Raw genomic sequence first — 23393 nt, forward strand, 5'->3', positions numbered from 1 at the left:
ATTTTTGAAAGAATATATTTGCAGTTGTGGAGAGGAGGAAACAATGGAACATGCTTTGATGAAATATTGGTGGATTGAGGCACTGTTGAGATTGGGCAAAAAGTAAAATATCTCCCTAGACCATGAGCGCGTTCTATTTCGGGTATCATTTGCACACCGGACACCAGAATTGGTTACTCCCATTAATTTTAAGCTTGAATCAAGCCTTGTTGATTTGGTAACTTCGGGTATTTTAGTTTTAGTAGTGGCCGGAAAGAAAAATAGGATAATGATTGAAGAGAGGGATAATGAATGTAGAGAGATAGTGAGATAAATGAAATTAATAATTGAAGAAATAAGGTAATAGTTGGAGAAAGATATATATAGGGTAATGGTTGAAAAACAAATTTAAAACAAAGTAAAATTTGGAAACGAACAAGGCCAATATTTTTGTTTCTTTTTTCTAATTCCGAGAACATAATGTGCAAGCTATAACCAATGGTGAGAGGTAAAAGCTGGGTTGAACTCTTGCCTAATTAACATCCTTCAAAATGTCTCGTGCTCTATATTGGTTCAACTCATTTGGGTATTTTGAACATTTATGTACAAGATCTTTTTCTTTTATACCTAGGTGTCTAGGTCAACTTAAACTCACATCGACTGATGCTGTAGTCCCGAACACACTATTCATTAGCAGGAGGTCTAATTTAAGTCAAGGCAAACTCAATACAATGTCGTAGTAAATTATCACGTGCACGCACGTGCACTTTTGCTAGTCATCACAAAAAAACGAAAACAAAAAGTCCACAAGCCAATAGTACTTTACTCATTAGAAAGCCAAGATCCCTTTGTACACAGCAATAACCAACTGGGTATGCCTTTTAATTCTTGTTGACGTATCAATTTCAAAAAACTCTCCAAAACTGTGTATGCCTTTAAATTCTTCTTGATGTATTAATTTCAAAATATACCAAAAATATGCTTTTTAATTCTTGTTGACGTATCAATTTCAAAATACCCAAAAATTGGATACGCCTTTTAATTCTTGTTTTTTTTTTTCTAAGTAAAAGAATTATTAATCTTTATAAAGGATTACAAAGATTAAAAGGATTAAAGGCACACCGACAAATTAAAAGCCACCCGAGACCTAAAACAAGGCAAGACGCCAACTAAAGCCCAGAAATAACCACCGAAATCCAAATGAAAAGCAACCAAGGACCCAAACGAGCCTCAACCCCAAAACCTAAAACTCCACCAACAACAACAAAAACACAAAGAAAAAGCCACAACCAAAACCAAATAGCCGCCAAGCAAAACCAAAAAAGAAGCAAGACACCTCAAACCTACCCAAACTCGAGATCCAAAAGCCATAGAAAGGGATGCATCCTCCACGAAATTAACATCGTCCTCTGAGATATCCTCTTCCTCAAAATCATCTAAAGCATGTATCATTTCTTTTAATTCTTCCTCTTCCATTTCAACAAATCTCCTCAAATTATAATTCCTCCCTCCTTTAATTTCAATACCCAAAGTTTTACCAATGTCCAACATCTTGCGAGCTTCCTTAAAGAACATTGAGGAATAAGGGCCTTTCTTATTTCTATGATCCACTTTATCGAATTTAGCCTCAATCTTTGTGAGATGCTTTTTTTTTTTTTTTTTTAATTTTCCTTCTTCTCACTCCCCTTCTCATTTTAATTATGGCATCAACGGACGAACTAATGCCGGGAAAGTTACTCCCATCTTTAGAGTACCGCCTAGGTAACCCTTCAACTGCTTCTACTCCCCCACTGGAAATAACATAATCCTCTCCATGAAAGGCCTCTCTTCTTTGGCGGTACTCCTCAAAAGACTGAGTAATACAACGTGAAGCACCTTCCTTTTGGTTCAAATCTACAAGTAAGTTAATTCCCTCCACTTGAGCAGCGAGCTTTGAGATTAATCCTGAATATTTTCCACTATCTCTAACCCTTTATCCGAAGCCTCCAGAGGACTCTCAGTCTCAGCATATGCTATTCCAGTTAGCTGATTATTGAGATTCTCATGAGCTTCAAAAAAGCAATCTGTACCCCTTTTAATTCTCGTTGACGTATCAATTTCAAAATACTCCCAAAACAGGTATGCCTTTTAAAGTCATGATTTAACAAAAATAACACCTGCTAGCAAATTTTGTTATCAATTTAACAGAATTTCAAAATACTCCCAAAACAGGTATGCCTTTTAAAGTCATGATTTAACAAAAATAACACCTGCTAACAAATTTTGTTATCAATTTAACAGAATTTGATGTAAATGGTCTATTTAAATAACGGAAGATAACTTCGAAAGTAAAATTGATTTTTTTTTGAAAGTTTGAGAGTCTATTAGTCGTTGAGTGGAGGTATTATGAATTTTTTTCTTCAAACTATATTTAATAGAATAAATAAAATTTACTACACAGTTTTTTGGGGTTCTGGTGGTAGGATGTGGCAATTTTGGGTTCTCCTTGTTGCTATATCAGTGTTTGGTTTTGTTGGTTTCTTGCCAACTTCCTTCGACCCTTGGGCGGCATATGATTATCGGGATGTGTTCGTATTTGTTTGCTCCTTATTGTGTTGTGCGCTCCGTCCCTTTTTCATATCTCCATTTGAATTCACAGACTCCAACTACAAGCCTCTACTGCTCTTGTACATGAACTATATATGGCACGATTGACAAGTTGTGGAGTTGAAAAACCACAGACAGATAACAGTTTTTATTTTTTTTGGTCATACAGTATACATCAGCGGGGGTTAACGGGGTGTTAGTATGTTAGTAAACGGGGGGTTCAGAAGCTATCCGTATCTCTGAAATCTAAACCTGCTCCCCGTGAGTCTCGAACTCAGGTCACCATTGAAGAGAGAAATGAGACAACTAACTTGACAAACTTGGTTTCTCACAAATAGCAGATTTGAAAACTCAAAAGAGTGATCAACTATATATTCATCCAACTGACCACCCTCTCCTCCAAATTAAAATGGGCGATGGTGTGTGCACGTGCTGGCATGCGGGGCAATCCGGATTCCGCACAGATAATCTGAACTGTTCAATAATTTAAAAAAAGAAAAGAAAAAGAAGAGAGGGCCCGTGAAAAATCAGCTTGATTGGATATGTGTACGTGCTCGATCCAATCTTCTAATTTTTCATTCAGATTACATGCGGATTATTCGTGTGACATCCGGAGTGGGCCCCACGTACTGGTATGTGCACCGTTGGTGTCTTTAGTAGCACAAGGACTTGACCCAAAATGGGTATTAAGAAAAGATAGCAATTAATTAAATGTGTCACGGAAAAGAGTGAAAGTAAATTTCCCAATGATTATCATTTGCTTAATTTCATTCACTTCATTTGAATTTTACAAAATAAAATACATTTCCACTTGCTGCCAGATGACTCACAAGCAAAACAGCTTATTCTGTATCAATTTATTGTAACTATTTTTAGCTTTCTTTCCTTCATCATGGAATAAAGCACTTTAATTGAAACTGAAATACTCCAAAAGTGGTGGAATTAGAGTAGTTTTAGCCTTCAAATATATCTGAGTTATTCTGTCTAAGCCTTGTGAGGGTACAGGCGGATTGGAAGACCTTTTTCAGGAATAGACATGGGATCGACAATCATCTTCTCGTTAGGAATCACCTTTTCCCACTTGAACCTTCTCACCAAGTTGTGCATGAACACAAGTATTTCCAATTGGGCGTATTCTTGTCCGGGGCACATCCTCGGCCCTCCTCCAAAGGGCACAAATGTGTACGGAGCCGGTCCAGACCCCTCAAATCTCGAGGGATTGAATTTCAGTAGCTCTGGAAAGAATTCAGCGTTCCTGTGCGTTGAATGCGCACTCCAATATATTTGCATATCAATATAGAATAGGAAATATATTTAGATATTAACAACAAAATAATTTTCAGCTTTTGAAGTAGACATGTTAATTGAGGGAATAATTATGGCCCCGTTTCGTTAAGGGAAATAATTACTTATTTTTTGAATTAAATGTGATGCCTTGTAAAAGAATGACCTATCTCGTAAAACGAAAAATAAATAATTTAAAAATAAGAACCTTAGCACACCAGAGCCTAAGTGAACAGGCCTGGGGGGAATCTTCACATCAAAGTTGATATCAACTGTCTAGCTCTCAAATACAACCATCCAAGACTTATTGCTCCTCCTATCGAAGAATTTTTCATTGCTGAGTGGGTATCAATCTGAGAGAGAGTGGTGGGATGAGAGGAGAGAGAAGGTTTCAATCTGAGCCGTCCAAAAGTGCATTGGACGGCCCAGATGTACCGCGCGGACACCACGTGCGATATACCCACCAGCACCGAAAAATTTCTCCCTCCTATCAGATCTTCACGTCAATTACATATCACAAAAAACGAAAACAAAAAGTCTGCAGGCCAATAGTTGACTCATTAAAAAGCCAAGATCCCTCGCTAGACAGCAAAAACAACCTGGGTATGCCTTTTAATTCTTGTTGACGGATTAATTTTCATCAACTTTTATTGATAGAATTAATAGATTTTAGTGTTAGGATTTGGCAATTTTTCGGGTTCTCCTCGTTGCAGTTTTTGCTATATGATCAGTGTTTTGGTTTCGTTGGTCTCTTGCCGACTTCCTTTGGGCCTTAGGCGGCATATGATTATCGGGATGCGTTCGTGTTTTGGTTTCGGTTGTCTCTTGCCGACTTTCTTTGGGCGTTAGGCGGCATACGATTATCGGGATGTGTTCGTGTCCGTTCATTCACTCCTTATTATGATGCCATTGTGTCCTGGGTCCCTTATTCGTCTTCAACGATTCAATTTTATGCATTAATAATAATTACCTTCCAACCCTTTGGAATTGAGACACCATTGTACATGAAATCATTGATGGCATCTCTGAAAGAACCTTGGACTGGTGGAGCAAGCCTCATCACTTCACATGCCACGTTCCACGAATACTTCATCTTCTGAATATCATCCCAATTCAACAATTCACCTGCTGCTTTTGAGTTTGCAATTTCCATTTGCTCTGTTCTCACGAAGTAAAAAAAGTACCTCAAATCACAATAAGCTACTTTCCCTTGATTATTCTTCAAACAAAATACTGCTATATGTTAATAATTTTTTTTCATAGTCTCCAGGTCTTGTATATGAAAAAATTCATGTGATACAAAAAAAAAAAAAAAATCCTATTCTCAATTTCGTACAGAAAACCCACCATGCAAGTATAATAAGCTGTGAAAATCAGCTTTTAAATAAAAATCGTTACATCTCTTATTGGTCGTTATATATATGTTGCGAGATTTTATACATCCACTACAAGAAAAAGTATGTTTAGTGACGAAAAAGTAACGACAAAATTTAATTTCGTCGCTAAATGAGTATATTTGGTGACAAAAAAATAAATTCGTCACTGTTTTGATAACTTCCTTGACGAAATTATTTTGTCACCAATTATAACTATTTAGTGACGAAAAAGATATTTTTGTCACCAAAGGCTCCTATTTGGCGACGAAATAAAATTTTCGTCACCAAAAGAGTAAAAAAGGAGACGAAATTATTTTTTGTCACCAAAGATAACTATTCGGTGACAATAAAAATATATTGTTTTCAAATGAACCAATTTGGTGACGAAAAATATTTTCATCTTCTTTTTACGTTTTCAGTGACGAAAAATTTATCCTTTGGTGACGAAATTTATGAATTACGCTTTGTCACCAAGTATATTTCGGGCATAACTCTTTGCTCAGAACTCCGATTGAGATAATCTAAATTGGGTTTGAACAATATAACATAAAGAGCTACGACTTTCATGTTTATTAAAATTGTTAATTTTAATGTTTAATAGTTCAAAATATATTTTAATGTTCAATGTATGTGTTATATATTAGATATTTCAAACATATGCTGCAAAGTTTGTGTGGTGTAGTTGATTAAAGCATGCGTGCAAAACGTAGGAGACTCGGGTTCGAAACCCCGCAGGAGCAAGAAAGTGAGATTTTTTTCATATATAAGAATGTCTTTCGTGACGAAAAATTTCATCACCAATGAGTCACCTTTGACGAGCCAAAGGGAATAATTTGTGACGAAATTTTTTGTCATCAAAAAAGCACAATAGGTTTCGTCACCAAGTCATTTTTCCGTGACGAAATTTTTCGTCACCAAAAGGCACTATAGGTGACGAAAAATAGATTTCGTCACCAGGTAGGAATCCTCGACAACCTTTAGTTGACAAATTTTTTTTCGTCACCTATATTATTTGTGACGAAAAACATAAAATTTGCGACGATTTTCATTCGTCACCCAATGCAATTTTTCTTGTAGTGATCCGATATTGTTATTTACTTACATGTATCTGATATATAGCTGTAACACCAATACCTATACGTCTCTTGATACTGCAATTTAAAACCGCGGCGAAAACATAGGTACTGTAGGCAAGCACAAATTAAAAAAAGAGAACTTTGAGAGAAGACAGGAAATGAGAATTACCTCTGTAGACTCCTTCGTAAACCTCAGGCAACTCAGCAAGAAACTTAACAATGGAAGCACAAGAGGAGCTAGCGGTGTCATGGCCACCGATCAACAGCCCCAAGATCTTATCAGCAATGTCGGCCTCGTGCACGAACTTTCCATTTTCGTCGCTCGTCGAAAGCATGTGCGACAAGATATCCTGCGCGGGCGACGCCTTTCCCTCTGCAAAATCCAGCTTCCTCTGCTTGATAATCGCCACCAGTTCCGTCCTGATGAAATGAACCGCCTTGATCGCCCTGTTAAACGGGGTTCCGGGCAAGTCTATGGGGACAGATAATATCCCCACTGCAAAAGCGGTGAAGGGGTCTTCGAACCTGGCCACATGGCCAGGATCCTCGACGCTGACGAACAATCGACAGGCGATCCAGAACGTGTAGTGCTTGGTGAGAGAGTACACCTCCACCTGGTCTTTATTCTTCCAGTCAGCCGCAAAGTGTCGCTGGGCGATCCCGTACATGATTCCCACGTACCTCTGCAATGCCTCCGCCTTGAGGAAGTTGGGGAGCATTTTTTGCAACCGGATGGCCTTTTCCTTCGACGAGGTTTGAGTCGAGGCTGGAAAAATCTTGTCGACGGAGCTGAGCCACCAGGCCTGGACGAGCTTGTTCTCGTTGGAGAACAGGAACTTGTTGCCGGCCGCCCCGCAGAACACGACCGTGGGAGAGCCCAAGAGTCTCGTCCTGAACACGCAGGACGAGTACTTGGCTATGCGATCGAAGACGAATTTCTCGGGGTGACCTTTCCATCTGGCGGAGAGAAACTCGAGACTCTCGCCCACTATCGGGAACCCGGCACTGCCGGGTGGGAGGTTACTGAGACCGGAGCCGGTTTTTTTGCCGTAGAAAAGGAAGTGGAGAGATAGGGTGACAGAGAAAACAAAGAAGGCCAGGAGAGAGGCATAGAATAGCTCCATGATTGCTATTTCTTGTGTTCTCTGATTAGTGTGTGTGTGTGTGTTTTGTAAGGGAAGAAGCAAATTTATAGGCAAAAAGCAGCTTTCCAATGTGATTGCATTTATGCACTGAAAAAAAAAATGGTGGTTTAAGCTTGAAATGTTTAAAGTCTAAGTTTGCCGTAATTGAAAAATTGGGATACAAAATTAAAGGTGGAGTATACAAAATTAAAGGTGGAGTATGTACCGGGTGTGATGCTGTATTTCAGATTTTTTTTTTCCAATTTTCGAATCTATATCTGTGTGATATCGGTCACATATGTGGAACTCTGTTCTTTCTGTGTCTCTTGGTTTAAAATCCTAGTAGTAGTTTTGTGAGATTTAGTTTTGTGAGACTTAATTAGAGATAAAGTGTCTCTTTGTGAGAGCTTTGTTTGTTTATCACCATTGTTACTCTTCGGACAATAGTTCTCTTCACATAGTGGAATCGTCTCTCATTTTCTTGCCCATGAAGTAGCTTTACAGCCGTAACTCGAACTTCGTATATCTCGGTCTCTCTAATTCGTTTTTGTCGTTTGGTTTTGGTTTGGTTTCTCCGTTTGTTTTGTTGGAATTCACCCATGTGGGTGACGGTGATGTCTGGCCCAAAGTCAAGAACGGATTTGCTTGAGCAGCCACTGATAACTTTTGGCAGCTATTGGAGATCCTGGGGGATAACTTTTGGCAGCTATTGGAGATCCTGGAAATCTATCTCATGCATGAAAACAGCCTTTATTGTTCTTGGATGTTTTGTCATGACCCACGCGCTAGCTGACCTGCTAACTACTCGCCTAACCATGTGGCTCAAAAGGTTAACCTCAAGTTATACAGTAGGTCGTCCCACATAGGTAGTGTACGGAAAGTTGATTCCGTATATTATGAAGTGAGACGAGCTACAAACAAAGCATTGTAGGTCGTCCACACAATATACATTGTAGGTCGTCCACACAATATACATTGTGCCGTGTTGAGGATGTGACGGTGAAATAAGAACTCATTGGTTGGCAAAGCATTGTTACAAAACAAACCATAGAAAGATTTTTAATTTGGAGGGTAATTTCAGCCGCCATAGCAGCCGCCAAGGAAGGCTAGGCATGCAATTGGGGGGATGAGAGTCTGGATAAGGAGCCAATTATATGCTGACTTGAAGGTAAAATCTCCCTGATTATTTGGTTCCCAAACAGGTGTGTCAATGGAAGGGGGCAAGGGGATAGGAATTTATTGAATTGACTCAAGAATTTGGGACGGGAGATAGTCTTTTAGCAGATCCATACGCCAAGACAAAACTACTAGAGTCAAACAAGTCTCTAACTTTAAGATGTACAACGTTGGGTGCAAAATATAGTCAAACAAGTCTCTAACCAAATAGATAAATCAATATTAGCTCCAAGTTGTTTGGTTTGTTCTTGGTATTCCTTCTTGTATTATTCTCTCTTTTTTTTAATAAAATTCTTCTTCGCTGTTCAAAAAAAACAAAAACAAAAGAGCGCGCTCCAAGTTTCCAAATTACACCATGATTAAGATACGGTATGATAGAGTAAATTACGCCCTGTTTTTCGGATATGTTTGGTTTGTTGTTTTCTCAATATCATGGCGATCAATGATCGTCAGGTTGTGGTTGGGTCCTTCAAGACCCATCGCACAACATCTTTATAAGTTGGCATCTCCAAAAGAAAGCAATAAATTAGAACAGAGGGAGTATTCGATGGAAGGAGTGTCGCAGTAAGGATTTCAATGCTAGAAGTTCCGGTGCTGAGTTACTCCAGTACTCCTCCACTCTAAAAGGTCTCTAGATTGCCAATGAAACAATTTGATATGAAGAATGGTGGTGAGATTGGGAAGGTGAGAAGTGATAGAGCCATAGATTAACTTCTTTTTATTTTTCAATTTATTGTGGTGACTTCATGGCTTCATTTCATTTTATTGTGGTTGATCATCATGGCAAAGGATGGATGGGAGAGGGTGGAGCTAGAAAATGGTGGTGGTCGATAGCAGTTGTGTTCTAGTGGATGGTGGTGTTAAAAAAAAAAAAAATTAATGTATTATTGATTGTATCTAAAACATAACCCTTGAATACTTTTATATAGGCTATAAGACTTGACCATCATTGATTGTATAAATAGATTGATTGTATATAAGCAAAATTGATGTGGGATTTTGTTGTAAGCCTAGCATTTCTCTTTCCCATGGCCCTCAACACAAAAAACCTGACACATCACTGCTTTACGTGTTCAATTTGATGGAATTAAACAGGAGGAGCCCAATTGATTAAGGTATGTAAATTAAGTTCAGACATTACGTTAACATTGAAAAAATTAGGGTTTTCTAACAATCCGTAAAAGCCCTAAAAGTATGAAAACGAATCACTATCAGCAAAAACTATATGCAAGCAATCAATGGCACAATGCAAAGAAATATGTAGAGAACCCCAGAATGAGTAAAAATCATGAGAATGAATCAAATCAACATAATTATTGTGTAGTTACAGATATACTTATCCAAACGAAGTAAATTCTCAAAACATTCTAAGTATCACCTGTGGAGTCGCACATACACCGCACCCAGTGATCTTGATCGCCAACGGCTTTGAGTCCATAAGCCCTCCAAAATCTAACAGAAAACCCCTTTGGAAAATTGCTCTCACAACAAGAAAGCCACCTATTTGTTTTCTTCTTCTACCGCTATGTCTTCTTTTTCTTATCACTATATTAGTAATTGCTCGTGCCTGAAGGCACGATGCAACACCTTCGAAGCACAACTTAATGGAATTACCCTCTCTTTTGACCAACCCAACAACAAACCCGGATTTCAATCACGGTCTTATTGTTATCTTAAATAAGCTTCAAACAATATCCATCTAATTAGATTCAATTAAGCAGATATAAGAAGACAAAAATCAATCTACAACAACCAATAAAAAGAAACTTGTCTAAATTTCAAGACAAAGTATAGTCACAACTTAGGCGAATTAAACTATTGCATAATGACATGCTCTTTCCAATTGCCCTAACTTCCGCCAAAACATATATGCAAAGGGTCAAGACAATGACTACCTATTGTGTTTTTTTTTTTTTTTGCTTCAACATACAATGCCACAAAATCAGTTAATCACCGATCTGAAAACCAAGAAAAATTAAAAGAAGAATATGGGAAAATAGAGTCGAACTAATATGATTACAATAGCTCATATGTTTGGGCGCGGATATCAATTCCCTTCCTTGAGGGTTGATAAGTGCCAAAATATGTATATTTTGGCCCTCCAATCTATATTTATTAGTCTTTTATATTTGTTAATTGGTATTTATTTTGCGTTTTTATGTTTACAGGTTGCTCGAGCTCAATTTTCATGATTTTTGGGTAAAGATGGAAGTTAACAAAAGTTTTGGATTGAAGTGCGAAGTGCATTAGAATTTTGGTGTGCATTAGAATTTTGGTGGTCAATTTAATATTAGACAAAATCCTAAGGGACCATTATGTAATTAATACATGCAGTTCCTATAAAATCAAAACCTAATACCTACTGAAGGAAGGCAGCATTTTGTAAAGGAAAAAAGGACGGAAAAAAAAGAGGAAAGAAAGCTGCGCTGCCGTGGAACAAAATTAAGGGAGGCGATCCAGGAATTGGTTTCGGCACTGGGGCTCTCATCCTTTGGTTCGAATATTGTTTAGTTTCTTTTGAGTTTTTTTTTTCATCAAGTTATTTAAAATTTTGTTTAATTTCTCGCACACTGGTAACTCGTTTCAGTTTCTGTTCTTTAACAAAGTTGTTCTTTGGTATTTGTTTGATTTGTATCATTTGTTTATTTCGTATTTTGAGCATGTTTCAAGTTAGGGTTTCTTTTATTTTATGCGCAATGATTAGTGAGTAGTCGTATAGGTAGGGTCACGGGATGATTAACATACTGTGATTAGTCCGGGCACTGCTCCTATTTTCAAACAATAAAAAAAACGATTTTAAATTGAAAAAATACTTCCCGTGGACGAACCTGGGCATTGTCGGAGCCTATGTGAATGGGAGAATGGGGGTCCAAAACTTATTCTCCGTTGCGCATGGGTAAACGGCGACCATGAGGTTTTGCATCTTCCAGGGTATCTTTTTCAATCTAAAATTGAACGTTTTTAATAACACTGAATGAAGCAAGTTAATCCGAACTGGTTACGAGAGCTATGAATCCTATGACCGTACCTTCTTTTTTAATTATTTGAAAAGTACAATTAATTTCATTAGTTTAGTTAATCTCAGCATCAAATTGACAAGGGGTGGCTACCTAAGAGCCCGTTTAAATTCTAATCACCTGAGTTTTTAGTCAACACACATCACCGTCTCTGTGGATTCGACTCCAGACTTACCAGATATTGTGCTACGTCAGTCTCCGCCCTACGCTTGGAACAACCCATTATTTTAGGTCTAGAAAATCGTCAAGCAAGGGTCTTCTTAATGGTGATCATAGATATAGAGACACAATTTTTCAATTTGAAGGAGGCACCTCCCTCGAAGCCTCAAGCTATATATCTAAAGATGACATGGCACAACACAACCGTGCAACAAAAGAAAAATATGTTGAGCACATTATGAGAGTTCAAAACTTTCTAGACCAATTAAAATTTTCAGCATACATTCAAAGTACCTACCCGTGTTCGATCCAAATACTTCCGACTTCAAACTTTCTACTTACACTTTTTCATTGCACATACTTCCGACATCAAACTTCGCTCTTAACGTATTTACTTAACAAATGATCTAATTGAAATCATCCAAAAAACAAATAGAATTTTAGACGTAAAATATGAACCAATAGCTTTGAGCTACAACTTATGATCACTAAAGAATATTTCAACAACCTTGAAATGCTAACTTTGAACATTGTCTTATATGCCTTCAATTTCAATCCTGGCTCATTTGCATTCCATTTAATATTGCATATCTAACCATAAATAAAGAATTACCCCGAGTATTCTGTTTAAACTTTAAAATTTTGAGAGAGGAATATTTGTCTTCACCAAGGTTATAAACAAATCTAATTTGATTGAACTATACATAAGCAAGAGAGAGATACATTAATTATGCTTGAAAAATGAGATGTGAAATTGGTTGTTTTTTTCCTACCAAAATTTGTGTTTTAAAATAAGCTTCAGATATCCAAATGGTCAATTCAATGCAAAGAATATGAGTAGCAACATATCGAAGACGAATCCAATGCTACCCATTTTGCTCTCTTTTTAATCACATGTAAATGTCAATCAATGATTCAAATTTTCTTTCCATTAGTCGGATTTCTTCAACATTGATATCAAAACTTTAATAGAAACATACAACAATTTTTTTTAATCCTAAAACAGACATCAATTGAATTGATCAGAACTCAAGAACAAAAACTAACGAAGAACTCGTAAAATAGAGATTCTTAACGTTAATGATGGATTCGTGAGAAGTTGATTGCTATTGTGTGAAGTTCTCGATTCAAGCTTCACTTTGCCAATTAAATCCCAGGGCTACAATAAAAATGAAAGTCAGGGCCTTATCAAAGACAATGAATACAATGAGAAAGTTAGTTTGGTTTTTTAAATATAACTTACAGTGTCATTCCCATCCGATTAAACGTCATCATACGAACCTGCCAAGTAGGAAATAACATCCATTCAGTATTCAAGCAATTATCACATATTGTGTAAATGCACAAAGATTCTCATTACTAAATGGTGTTTCAATGTAGTATACTACGACTAAAGGAAAAATAATAATTGGACACAGATAAAATGGCCATAATTGATTTGCAAAGAAAAAGAGAAATTATAAAGTCAACTTTGATAATGGAATTTAAAGTTAATATACGAATATATTAATTCTAATCGTGGTATTCTAGAACATTTCCAAATTATAAGCATGATTTAAGAAAAATGTATACCAAATGTGTGCCCAAACACCTTTGACCTGAAAATCCATTCAACGCATGCTAGGTGTTCATGGCACATGCCATGATGTCATGTCTGACCGCTCTAGCTCGATGACATCATGGTGACGTTCAGCCCATGCTAGCCTAGCTCATGGAACATTCTAGAAGCTCCTAAAACCAAGTGGAAGGATCTTGATGCAGACCCTCACTTGGGCCGCCTAACAGGTAGGCCATTCGGCTCAGCCCACCATGTTACAACCCATCTCATCAGCCCCGTGGATTGATCATTCTAGGGTTAGTCCCAAATTGAATAGGGTCGGCTTGGCCTACCCCGCTTGTCTCAACCCGTTTGCGTGGCCTACTCGATCCACTGTGCCCATTCGGACCCAGTCCCAGTGGATGTTCGGGTTCAGCCCTCCACACATACAATTCGGCATCCAAACTCGAACTGCGCTAACAAAAGTGTTTGATACATAATAAATCTCGACGAAGAGGCCAAGAGCCCTTCCACGCAACGGCATCAGAAGGTGCACTATGGTGCTAGGAGTAAGAAAGTTGGCATACTTCAAGTCTTGTCAGATGCTAATCTAACTACTCTAACCATACTAACATTCGTTGAGAAAAAATTCAATGTAACTTAGCTCGAAGACACAGGGGCAACCCCCCCCCCCCCCCCCCCCCCCCCCCCCCCCAAAATCTGACAGCTTACTAAAAGATAAGTTAGACCTCCAAGATCATATGATTCCATGGCCTCTAAAATAAACGTTGGTTCATGAATATGACCAGAATACATCCCGCAACGGGCAATTCTTCCATTTGCAATGAATATAATTAAAGCTCAGTTTGGTTGGGTGTAAAATATTTTATAGCTGAAAATAATTTTCATGTAAAATATTTTATAGGAAAACACAAGTTTTACAATTGTTTTTGGTGTTTGGTTGAATTTTAATTTTATTATTAAGACTTACGATTTAAACATTCGCTTCCTCTGAAAGGACTTAGGTTTGAGGTACTATCAACTCTTTTGGGATTAGTTCATACTGTTTAATTGGGACTCCAGTAGATGGGCGGTAGCATCGGTTTTGAGGATTAGATGAAGTGTGAGAAAGTTAGCTGAATACCTGATTATAAAAAAACGCTATTTAATTACAAGTAAAAATAACTTATAAATTAATGAATAATTAGTCAGCTTTGTGGTACCCAACACCTCTCCTAACGCCACATGTTCTCATATGCTTATTTAGTAGACTCCACAAAAAATACTTAGCGGTAGACCACCCAATAACTTTCCCCTGGAGCACGTCCTTATGAATAAGGGCCCGATCGACTTTTCGGTAGTCAATTGCAGAGAAGCGTGTGCAATTCAATTTGAACCGTTTATATTGACAATTAATGGTTCATATCTGTTAAATATTTTTACCAGTAGAAGTATTTCATATTCTTACTTTACAGGTAAGAATATGAAAACAAATCCGGACCATTATAACACTATCTTTGCTATCACTAGGACTGCACCTCTGCAGCCCGGTAGTCCAAACCTGGATTGCAGACAAGCCATTTCCATGAATAATCGCTCAAATATGGTCCTTCCAAGAGGGGTGTATCAACGAAAATTCGCTCATCTTTCCGCTGTGCCCGGAAAGCTGATTGAAGTGATGGACTCTTTGGAGTAACTACAGCTACACAACAATCCCAAACTAATTGGATCAAATCTCCCATTCAAAATTCAAATGCTTTAAGCCATTCCACTTTTTCTAGAGGAGAATAACTTCACGGACAACAATCTTCCGCAATAATTGATTGTTTTTAATTCGGATCGTCCAAAATACTTTTGGACAGATAAAATTGAGTTGTTCCGTGAATAATTTATTCATGGCTACTCCATAAATAAGTTATACTCTTTCTACAAAGACCATTCTTGGGTGTTTCTTAATTTGTTCAAAACACTTGGAAGACCATTCTTTGTGCATGACTATTTTGTTGGAAAATTGATACTAGTAGTTACTAGTATCTCTCTCACTTAATTCTCCTTTGACCTTTCCCTGTCCTCCCCTCTAATCTTCCAATTCCTAACCGGACAACTTATTCCATATCAATTTTTACTCTCTTTTTCGCTATACTTAAAGGTGGCAATCTCAATTCATATTTTTTAACCCGTCCAAATCCGTCCACTTATAACTCAACTCAATCCGTCCATATTATATAATGGATCAACCCATATTTAGGTGGGTTAGAAATGGGTTTAATATGGATAGCCCGTAATTGCAAAAAGGCGTGTTGGTAACTACTCCAAGAAAACAAGACCGCGTAGGTTCGACCAAAACATACCCCCCCCCGCAGCTCACTTTATCACAACCTCGTCTTCGAAAAAATTACTGCTCCAGTAAACCCCTTTATATTTCAAGGAACTGTTTGGTTCGTGCTTATTTCAGAAAAATAAAAAGAAAAATAAAACAAACTTCTCTCGATTTCGTCTCCCGAATAGATCGTACATCCCACACACCTCTTGATGTAGAACATTTGGAGGCCCAATTCCATGTTCAATTGGACCGGATGAAGCCTCAGAAGCCCAAACAATATTTAATTTCGGATTATCTGAATTGGCAAAATTCGGACAAGCTCAGAATGAGCCCAAACTTAGTGGGCCGAAAAGACTTCTTTGTTACTGTTGCTAATACCAGTGGTGCTTATATGCACTACTGGTCAAAGGCAATTTATTCACGCTAGCACTAAGAAATTCACAAAAAATTACTCCTTCTGTCCCAATTTAATTACCCTTTTTGGGAGTTCGTGCCACTTTTAATTGATAATATCCATCACCAACGACCCACGTAAGTCCCTCGCAAATCATAATTTTGAATAAAGACGAAATTAAGTAAAAATTTCTGTCTTTTTCGCTTATTTTTTCGTTTTTATTCAAAAAAAATTAAATTTTAATCATAATTTACTTTTCAGATTTCTCTTATTTAGACAAATTAGAAGGAAGTGGGAAAGGGGGGGGGGGGGTGGGGGGGGTGTGGGGTGTTGGCACGGAATAAAAACAAAACAAACAAAACAAAACAAAATCAAAGGAAAATGGGTCGGGCGGGTATGGGTTTGGCTTGACCCATATTCAACCTGACCCGCTTCAAACCGTTTACTGTTTGACCTGCGACCTGTTTCAACCCATTCAAATCTGCCCATTTGTCACCTCTACCCATATGCTCCTACTTTTCTTAGGGTATTATTTTGGGTAGTAATAATGTCAAAACTATTTTTGTTAATTGTTAAAAAACTACAATCTAGTGTACATATCCTATGATTTGTACCGACTTTTTTCAAAAACTATACATTTCGCATCCAGTATCATTTTTCTATCGGAATTCTATGATTACTTTTTGAAAAAAAAAAAGTTATGCATGCCATAATTTAAGAAGCGAAAGCTGCGGAACCCCAGATGCGTTCTAAATGATGTGATCTAATTACGGTGACATTAAACTCAAATTCTATTTAAATGCATTATAAGTGCCTTTATGAACTCTTTTTTTTTTTTTTTGGTTATATGCCAAGAAAAACCCTTTTATTTTTCGATTCATTCGATGTGGTAGCCCTGACATTGCGGGGGCCTACGGCAAATTTCGAAAAAGGTATCCTAATTTTCTCGTCACGTACAGTTTGTATTATTGGGTTTCCTTATGTGAAAGGGTAATGAGAGATCCGGGGGATGTATCCTGTAACCCGAACATTTTTTTCCTCTTCTTTTATGGTGACACCTCTTCTATATATCTTGGTTAGAGATTCTTCCGTACCCAATTTTTGGTGTATCCATCATCCATGTACCAAGTGAATTGAAACCGCAGAATCATGTTTAAAGATTCCCCATTTCAAAAAATCTTAAACAAACTCTGCGACTGCAAATCACTCGGTACATAGATACATCGAAAATTGGATACAGAAAACATTGATACATGAATATATAGTATTTGCAAACGAACTTGACCTTTCATGTTGATTGGTTCCCACCCCGACTATTTCTATAGCCTCTTCAACTTTGCGATGGGGTGTTGTTTGGTTGTCTGTGTTTTTATTTTTTTTCTATTGTTTCTCGTGTATTCACATTGTGTTCTGTTCCTTAGGCTTCAAGCCCCTTGCATGTCGTCGGTGCCCTCTAACATAGGCAATAGCACATGCAATTGTGTTTTGTTTTTATAATTGTTAAACCCTTGTAATCTTTCTTCTCATTTATATACTATACGATGTTCTTCTTTGATGCCAAAAAAAACTTTGTGATTTCTCATAGGTTTAGTAACCTCTAATTGTGGAACAATTTTTAAAAAGGTAATTTCTCAGTGGAACAATTTTTAAAATGGTAATCTCTCTCTCTCTCTCGGCTTGGAACTTGTAATTACATGTCTTGTAGTATGTGTAAAACAAGATTTTAAAGCTAGTTTGGCTCTCAAAGCTTGGAACTTTGTAATAACATGTCTTATAGTTGGGAAATGCTACAATACACATCATTTATTTGGGTGTGTATCATATGCATCCCCAAAACATTATGAATTATAAAGAAAATGTTACGAATCATATTTCTAAAAAGTTACGAATCGTATAAAGGTTACTGATAAGTGCCAAAATATACATATTTTGGCCCTCCAATCTACATTTATTAGCCCTTTATTTTTGTTAACTGATTTTTATTATGTGTTTTTATGTTTATAGGTTGCTCGAGCCCGTTATCTGAGACTTTAGATAAAAATAAGACTTTAAAGAAGATTGGGGTTTAATGCAAAATAATTCACAATTGAATGGTTCATATATTATTTCTTGAAATCCAAAGGGCCTTTGTGTGATTAAAGCCCTCAACCCTATATAAACAATTCACCTACTGACTGCTGAGGGTACGGAAGAAAAAAGAAGAAAAGAAGGAAGCTGCGCACAACCACGACTTTCTTCCGACCGACTATTTATTTTATTCCCACGCACAGACAAAACAAAGAGAAGGGTTGCCGTGATATCTCCTTGGGATCACGCAAAAAGAACAGAATGAAGAGTGGGGGCTGCGAGGTTTTTTTTGTTCCGAATATATTGTTTAGTTTCTTCCGAATTTTTCTTTCCTTCAAGTTATTTAAAATCTTGTTCAATTACTTGCATTTTGATAACTCGTTTTAATTTTTGTTCTTTACAAAAGTTGTTCGTTGGTTCTTGTTTATTTTTCATCTTGCGTTATAAAAGCATGATTAATTCTAGGGTTTTATTCCTTCTAATTCTAATAATGAGTAGTTTTTATGAGATTTGGTCGTTGGGTAAAAGCGCACCGCGATCCAATTAGGATTCGTCTCGCAACTTTTTTGTACATTAATTTAATTAAATAAATTTAGTTGGTGAAAACTACGTCCGTTGGACGATCCGAGGCATTGCCGAGACTCATATGAGCTGGAACGGGGGACCAAAATCTATTCGCCGCTGTGTACGGGACCAGCAAGCTTAGGATTCGCATCCCTCGGAGTTTTCAATTCTCCCTAAATTTAACTGTTTTTAGAACCTTGAAACGCTAGTGGATTCTGATTGGGTAGTGCGCGCTAGATTCCCTACGACCGTGCCTCTCTTTTTAATTATTTGAGCAAGTTATCTGTTAGTTTTAGTTAATTAATCAACTAAAAAGACAAGGGGTGGCTACCTAATAACTAATTTTTAATACTACAACCTGAGGTTTCACAGCACACACTTCACCGTCCTTAATGGATTCAACTCCGGTCTTACCGGGGTCTTACCCGGTATTGTGCTACATCGGTCTCAGCCTTACGCTTGGGGCAACCCATTATTTTAGGTCTAGGGTTCGGTCAAGCATTTTTGGCGCTGTTGCCGGAGACGGTTTCGTGTGTTAAGAATTCGGGTAGATGTTTTTATTTTATTTTCTTTTTAGTTTCTATAGTTGTTTCGATCAAGTCATCATAGGTAGAGGTAAGCAATCCTCCATCGTAGGAAAGCAGTCACCTCTAAAGCCTAAGTACTATCTAGACAATACTAGGCGTCTCGTAGCCATTGAGAGAGTTCCGAGAGAAACCGTGGAAGATCAGGAGTCTTTTAGCGGCGAGTCGTTTGATATCGGTGGTTTGTTCGTTAATTTAATAATTGAGCCACCGATGGCAAATCCACCGATGTCGATGCGTGCACACATGCATCCTGTGAGGACCACTCCTCTCGGTCCAATAGTTCTACCAACCGAGACGGTGGAAGCACGTAATGCTTTCACCATTAAGCCTTGTACGCATAATGCCCTTCCCCTGTTTTATGTGAAGGAGAATGAAGATCCGTATGAGCACATTCATTATTTTGAGGGGTTGGTGCGCACCTTTGCCACCACTTCTCAGTGGGAGAATGCTTGCCTTAAGCTTTTCCTAGCCTCGCTCAAGGAATATGCGGATAAATGGTTGCGAATGCAGAAGCCACAGTCTCTCATGACGTGGACTGTTGTCCGAGATCTATTTTACAAGAAATATTTCTCAGAAAGTAAATCGAAGCTCCTAACTCGCCAAATTCAGTCGTATAAGTAGAAAGAGGGCGAGTCAATTTTGAGGTGTTGGGAGAGGTTCAAGGACTTGCTTTTATCATTGTCACACCACGGGTTTGCCAAACCCCAATTGGTGTCCTTTTTCTATTTGGGTTTGAATATTGCGACGACCTAACTTGAGTACCTCTATAAGGAGGAGGATTTTCTAGATAAGTCCCCGGACGATGCGTGGGGCTTCCTCGACGAGTTGGCCGAGAAATACCGAAGTTGGGAACCTTTCGACCTCGGTGATAGGGCCATGGCTGCGCAGGGATCCAGTGGGTCCGGCATTTTTACCTCAAGTATGCGAGAGCACAATGTCTAGTCTCAGCTGCGTAAAATGGCTAAGCAGTTAGAGGACTTGAAGTTTAAACAAGTCCATCAGGTGAGTGAGGTGAGAGTTGAGGAGGTTTTGTGCCATATGTGAGTGTCCGGGGCATTTAGTTACCGCTTGCCCCACTTTTCCTATGGTGAAAAAGGCCTACCAACGCAATCAGGCTGAGGTGAATGCAATAAACCAGCGATGGGATCCGTATTCAAATACCTACAATCCAGGGTGGGCCCAAAACCCACTTTTGAGTTGGAGGGATCAAAAAGCCCCGGTGCAACCCCACGCACCACCTCAGCCACAAGTTCAGCAATTCCGGCCTCCTCAAGGCCAAATGACCCAGTTTCGTTACCCACCTCAGCAACAGCTGGGGTTCGATCCTTCATCTTTGGACCACCCCCAGGCATTCATCATCCTCTGCGGGATAAGCAAACTAGTGAGATGATGAAGGCTCTCATGCAGTCTCAAATTAGCTTTACTGAGCATACCAATAAGGCAATTTGTGACATTAGGACCCAATTGACCCAGTTGACGGCGGCAGTTGGACAAGTCCAACAGGAGAAGGGAAAGTTTCCTTCTCAACCTTTAATCAATGCCGTCGGTACTCATTATGTGGGCGATTCTTCTGGCCCAAGTAATCCGAATCTCAGTCTGGAAGAGGCTAAGGCAATCACCACTCTCAGAAGTGGGAAGGTGATCGACAAGGACTTACATCTAAAGCAGAAATCGGTGCCACCCCCGGCTCCGGTAGTTGCACCAGCAGTCGTTCCAGACTTGGGAAGTGTTCCTGAGGTAGAGAAAGAGGCGGAGTCTCCTGAAGTGGTGGTGCCTGCAACTGCGGCCCCTACGACTCCAGCGCCACCCGTTGCTCCATATCCAAATCGTTTGGTGGCGAAACCTAAAGTCAATGTGAACTTTCAAATGCTTAAATTATTCAAGAAAGTTCAGTTTCCTATCTCTTTTATGAAAGCCATTGACGCAATTCCTCAGTTTGCTAAGGTCTTGAAGGATCTGTGCACGTCAAAGCGGAGAACTAAGAGTTAGGACAAAGTGCTTCTAACGGAGCAAGTGAGCTTCATTCTCCAGGTAGAGATCCCCACCAAGTGTAAAGACCCTGGTTGTCCTACCATCCCCATAGCTATCGCTCCGGTAACTCGTATTGATTTCTATTCTTTATTAAAGTTATTCGTTGGTATTCAATTAAATTGTTATCTTTTATTTATTTTCTTTATTTCGCATAATAGAAGCATGATTAATTCTAGGGTTTTATTCTTTTTATTTTTAATAATGAGTGAGTAATTTTTTCTAAGGTTTGGTCGCTGGGTAAAGGCACGCTGCGACCCAATTAGAATTCCGGCCCCGACAACGGCACCAAAAATGCTTGACGGTTTCCTAGACCTAAATTAATGGGTTGCCCCAAGCGTAGGGCTGAGACCGATGTAGCACAATACCCAGTAAGACCGGAGTCGAATTGACTAAGGACGGTGAAGTGTGTGCTGTGGAACCTCAGGTTGTAGAATTAAAATTAGCTCTTAGTTAGCCACCCCTTGTCTTTTAGTTGATTAATTAACTAATACTCCCTCCGTCCCATAATATTTGTCCGGTTTGTAAAACGGAGACGTAAAAATAATACTATTTTTGTGAGAAAAGTTGAAAAAAAAAATCAACAATTTACTAGATCTCGACGAGTTCTTTTAACTTATGAAAATAATTTAAATTTTTTCTCGAAAGAAATGCATTATTTTGTAGGCCTCGTTTCGCAGACTGGACAAATATTATGGGACAGAGGGAGTACTAACAGATAACTTACTCAAATGATAAAAAAGAGAGGTATGGTTGCAGGGAATCCAGCGCTCGCTACCCAATCAGAATCCACTCGCTTTACAAGGTTCTAAAAATGGATAAATTTTAGGGAGAATTGGAAACTCCAAAAGATGCGAATCCTAAGGTTGCCGGTCCCATACGTAGCGGCAAACAGGTTTTGGTGCCCAATGTTTATTAGTTGATGACTTTAAATGGTGGGCCATAGAGTGGGTTGGAGTTGGCAGGAAATAATCAAAAGGAGAAAAAGAGGATTGCGTGGTATATAAAAAAGGGGAGCCAATGTACGATTTCGGGAGAGGACTTCTTACACAGAACAGGAAAAAAGAACGGGAGCAGGGATCAGGAAGTTTCAGAAATTATTTTACAGCGTTATTCTTACGTTTTTTCAGATTTTCTTTTCCCTTCAAGTTTTCAAAGTTTTGTTCAGATCTCCGCACTTTGGTAACTCGTATTGATTTATGTTATTTATTAAAGCTATTCGTTGATATTCAATGAAGTTGTTATCTTTTATTTATTTTCTTTATCTCACGAGGTGAGTGAGGTGAGAGTTGAGGAGGTTTGTGCCTTATATGAGTGTCTGGGGCATTTAGTTACCGCTTGCCCCGCTTTTCCTACGGTGAAAAAGGCCTACCAAAGCAATCAGGCTAAGGTGAATGCAATAAACCAGTGTTGGGATCCGTATTCAAATACCTATAATCTAGGGTGGGCCTAAAATCCACTTTTCAGTTGGAGGGATCAAAAAGCCCCGGTGCAACCCCAGGCACCACCTCAGCCACAAGTTCAGCAATTCCGGCCTCCTCAAGGCCAAATGACCCAGTTTCGTTACCCATCTCAGCAACAACAGGGGTTCGGTCCTTCATCTTTTGGACCACCCCAGGCATCAATCATCCTCTGTGGGATAAGCAAACTAATGAGATGATGAAGGCTCTCATGCAGTCTCAAATTAGCTTTACTGAGCAGACTAAGCAGGCAATTGGTGACATTACAACTTAATTGACCCAGTTGACGGCGACAGTTGGACAAGTTCAACAGGAGAAGGGAAAGTTTCCTTCTCAATCTTTAGTCAATGCCGCCGATACTCATTATGTGGGCAATTCTTCTGGCCCAAGTAATCCGAATCTCAATTTGGAAAAGGCTAAGGCAATCACCACTCTCAAAAGTGGGAAGGTGATCGACAAGGACTTACCTCTAAAGCATAAATCGGTGCCACCCTCGGCTCTGGTTGTTGCACCAGCAGTCATTCCAGACTTGGGAAGTGTTCCTGAGGTAGAGAAAAAGGCGGAGTCTCTTGAAGTGGTGGTGCCTGCAACTGCGGCCCCCACGACTCCAACGCCACCCGTTGCTCCATATCCAAATCGCTTGGTGGCGAAACCTA

At 38.7% G+C, this 23393-nt stretch overlaps 1 protein-coding gene across 1 annotated transcript; it reads right to left on the reverse strand.

Annotated features, from left to right (window-relative positions):
- Positions 1-3549: 3549 nt before the first annotated feature.
- Positions 3550-7442, reverse strand: LOC131332743 (beta-amyrin 28-monooxygenase-like). Its single transcript, XM_058367043.1, has 3 exons — positions 6471-7442; positions 4822-5007; positions 3550-3851 (listed from the first exon to the last, which is right to left on the reverse strand). Exons 1-3 carry the CDS (start codon positions 7423-7425, stop codon positions 3550-3552), a joined length of 1443 nt encoding a protein of 480 aa, XP_058223026.1. The 5' UTR covers positions 7426-7442.
- Positions 7443-23393: the final 15951 nt, after the last annotated feature.

This window comes from Rhododendron vialii, chromosome 1a, assembly GCF_030253575.1.
Source record: "Rhododendron vialii isolate Sample 1 chromosome 1a, ASM3025357v1".
NCBI classification, from domain to species: domain Eukaryota; kingdom Viridiplantae; phylum Streptophyta; class Magnoliopsida; order Ericales; family Ericaceae; genus Rhododendron; species Rhododendron vialii.